The sequence below is a fragment of the Aplysia californica genome, unplaced genomic scaffold, assembly GCF_000002075.1.
Source record: "Aplysia californica isolate F4 #8 unplaced genomic scaffold, AplCal3.0 scaffold00221, whole genome shotgun sequence".
Lineage (NCBI taxonomy): Eukaryota > Metazoa > Mollusca > Gastropoda > Aplysiida > Aplysiidae > Aplysia > Aplysia californica.
The window spans coordinates 222,770-226,160 of NW_004797491.1; the positions used below are offsets into that span (position 1 = coordinate 222,770).

At 41.9% G+C, this 3,391-nt stretch overlaps 1 protein-coding gene across 1 annotated transcript in view; it reads left to right on the top strand.

The window, feature by feature from the left end:
* Positions 1–3,391, top strand: part of LOC101864229 — a 10,614-nt gene that overhangs the window by 4,284 nt on the left and 2,939 nt on the right. The window contains exons 2-3 of the mRNA XM_005099652.3: positions 719–811; positions 1,268–1,546. Coding sequence (XP_005099709.1) covers positions 719–811; positions 1,268–1,546 — 372 coding nt within the window. The remainder of the gene's footprint in view (positions 1–718; positions 812–1,267; positions 1,547–3,391) is intronic.

Genomic DNA, 3,391 nt, shown 5'->3' on the forward strand with positions numbered 1-3,391 from the left:
ATATCATCAGATAGGAGATGTCACACCGAAATTAAAAGCCGCATTTGCCTAGAAAAAGCAACCTTCCACAAAATGAGACAGATACGAACAAACATCAGTCTGTCACTGGAAACGAGAAAAAGAGTACTGAAAAGTTTCATCGAGCCAATCCTATTATACGGGTGCGAAGCAAGTACAGTCAATAAACAACTGGAAAGAACAATTGTGGCGACAGAGTTGTGGTAGATAAGACGCATGCTACGTATCCATGGACAGCTAGAAAAACAAATTATGAAGAAGTCTTGGTTGAAGCAAAATTAATTGTAGAAGACAGCTTGTGACGGATATAAGAACGCGACGGGCAAATTTCTTCAGACACACAATGCGGAAAGATGCATTGGAGAACATTGTAACAACAGGCAAGTTTGATGGAAAAAGAGGCAGAGGCAGACAGAGGGAAACGATACTGGACAAGATGACAACATGGCTAGGAGCAGCAAGAACAACAGACACCATTGCTGCAACGCGGGACAGAGTGAAATGGAGGTCCATGATCGCCCACGCCAGTCGGCAAAGTCACCGGATGATGATTGTGCTTTACTTTTCTTCTTTAATCAGACAGTGCAAAAAATTAGTTCTTTGGTCCAGTACCAGGACGGTAAAGGCTCATTCTCATTGCCAAAGCATTCCCAACGGTATGAGAAGATATCTGAGCGTGTATTTTTACCTGACATTTCAGGGAAAAACAACAATGACCAGACGTTGACTTGTCGTTCTGAGTCTTCTCTGGGTCAAGCAGGTCCCTTTGACCCCAAGATCGTCAAGTTTGCCTGTGAGTGTGCTCAGTTTTTGTGGACTTTTAAATACTCGGTACACTTTAACTTTCTGTCGTTTCTCCACTTGCTATTGGTTGTCTACAGCTGCACTATGTGATCATGTTTACACATCTCTTCTGAATCTACCTTTTCACTAATATACCAAACTCAGGTTCATGAAATCAATATGGAGCTGGGGTCATACTTGCTCTATCCCCAACATTAAAATTTACAGTGCTGTGTGGTAGTCAGTAAGAAATGAATGCACAAAAATAAAGTGCCAGAAAGAAGACAATCCAATAATATAGCTGTAATTGTGTGGGTGTATGTTTTCTTTATTATAAAATACTTCTTATTCAGAAATATTATTTCCTGCATGATTAAAGCAATTAAATGAAAATAGGACATGCATGGACAATGGAAGGAAATATTTCAGTTTGTTTTTTATTCTAATAAATTTTCCATTCTGACAGATGGGCCAAGTAGCGCTACCTTGACCTTCTCACCGACAAGCCCGTCCAATTTGTGTCAAGGCCCCAGTCTCAGTGTTGTGTCCCTTTGTACTGTTGACCCGAGTACAGTAAACCCTCAGCCAGACTACCAACTCTCCGTGAACGGGACACAAGTAGACACATATGTACAGCAGACTCTACAGTTACAGGGCGGAGCTCACAACATTAGATGTCTTGTCGAGAACTTGTTATTTCCCACTGATCTCTTCACTGATGTCACTGAATCGTTCATTGCCATGGGTTTGTTGTTGTTTTTTCCTTTAGTCCTTCACTTTGTTGTCTGTGGTGAACTTGCTTATCATGAGAAAGTCGCAGGTCTGAGATTGTTTTTAAAAATGTATTTGGGTTAGGATCTGTTGTTTACTCACACAGTACTTCATTTCTTAAGGCATACTACACGGCCACAGCAGCTCTATGAATCGAACCTGTTGTGAATTTCTGACCACTGCATTTTGTACGTGACAGTTCTAAAACAAATTTGCTACACATTTTATGATACTGAAGAATGTTTGTGTTACTTGTGTCTACACGATGTTTGTTGTTGCAAATTGTTTGGTTGTTTTAGATGTTTTATTTTAACTTCTCAGTACTTACTTACTTACTTGCTTGGAGAAAAGGTATTATTGTAGGGGATACAATACCATAGTTGCTCCTCCCTCCTCTAGATGATCCATGAAAAGATTGGCTCGAAATTAGTTTTGTTTTTTTCTGGTCTCTCAGTTATTGTAGAGACAAAGTTAAACCTGCCCAGAAGGTTTCCTGTACGATACAACAACTTGTACAAACGGTCTCTTTTCATTACCAACCCCTCTTTTATTCCTATATAACATGTGTATGTATTAACCCATTACGCTGTAGACGAACTGTTCTAATCCAGTCACATCGTTATTGTTTACTGTCTTATGATGAACGAATCGCGACCAGCATGTTAAAGAGTCAAGGTTTCTGGCCCCTTCCACTGTTTACTTATGTTGACCTGTCGGTTTATTGTATTCATTTAGATCAGTTCTGCCTAAAATGGCCACTTGCCTAACAGGAGGTTCCCACATACGCGATCCGATCGGGTCGAACCCTTCGGGTAATTAGGGCTAGCCAAGTTGAGGACGCAAAGCGGCCATCGTGGCACAAACCGATCGACTCGATCGGTGACCTACAAAAACAAAAGCGTTTGTTTTCAGGCCTGCGAATCGCGCGATCGGGTGGTTTGCAGCCAATCACAACAAGGCTGCCACGTGTCCATTTTGACCCATAAATACATTAGGTAGGTACTCTGGGAATTCCCGGTTTCGGTCTCACGCCTTGGCCGTCTTCTCACTTCTCACTGCGGGTTTGGAGCGCTCATAGGCCAAGAGGAAGAAAGAGACGAATAAGAAGAAGGAGGAGGAGAATTACAGAGGGAGAGTGGTGAGAGTGACAGGAAGTGAGAAAGATAATTTGAGAGACATATGAAGAGACCTAGATTAGATTTTTCTTTGCTAGATCTAGGTCTCTGATATGGGAAGTGAGAAATAGACAAGAAACGAGAGAGACACTAAAGCAAGCAAACAAGCAAACAAGCACTCACGCGGGAGCACATACACACACACATACACACACACACACACACACACACTCACAGAGACAGAGAGAGAGAGACAGAGAGAGAGAGAGAGAGAGAGAGAGAGAGAGAGAGAGAGAGAGAGAGAGAGAGAGAGAGAGAGAGAGAGAGATGGCGAAATGGTAGAGAGAGAAGGTCGAGGTGGTGGGGTGATGCAGAACAGAAGTACAAAAAACAACAATTATTAAAGTAAAAGTTGGGGAGAAAGAAAGTGAAGAGCGAGAGAACGAGAGAAGGTTCATCGGATAAAACCCCTCCAGTTACAATAAATAACTCTATGGATTTCTGCTAAAACAGAGCTTTGACAAGGAAAAATTCGATAAGGATTATGACAGGGAGCACTTTTGCTCTCATTTCGACCTCGGCAAGAGACATTATAAGCCTGACCTGTTTCAGGAAACAGAAGTTAAAATGGGAAGAAAGAGAAACACACAGAGAAAGAGAGAGAGAGAGAGAGAGAGAGAGAGAGAGAGAGAGAGAGAGAGAGA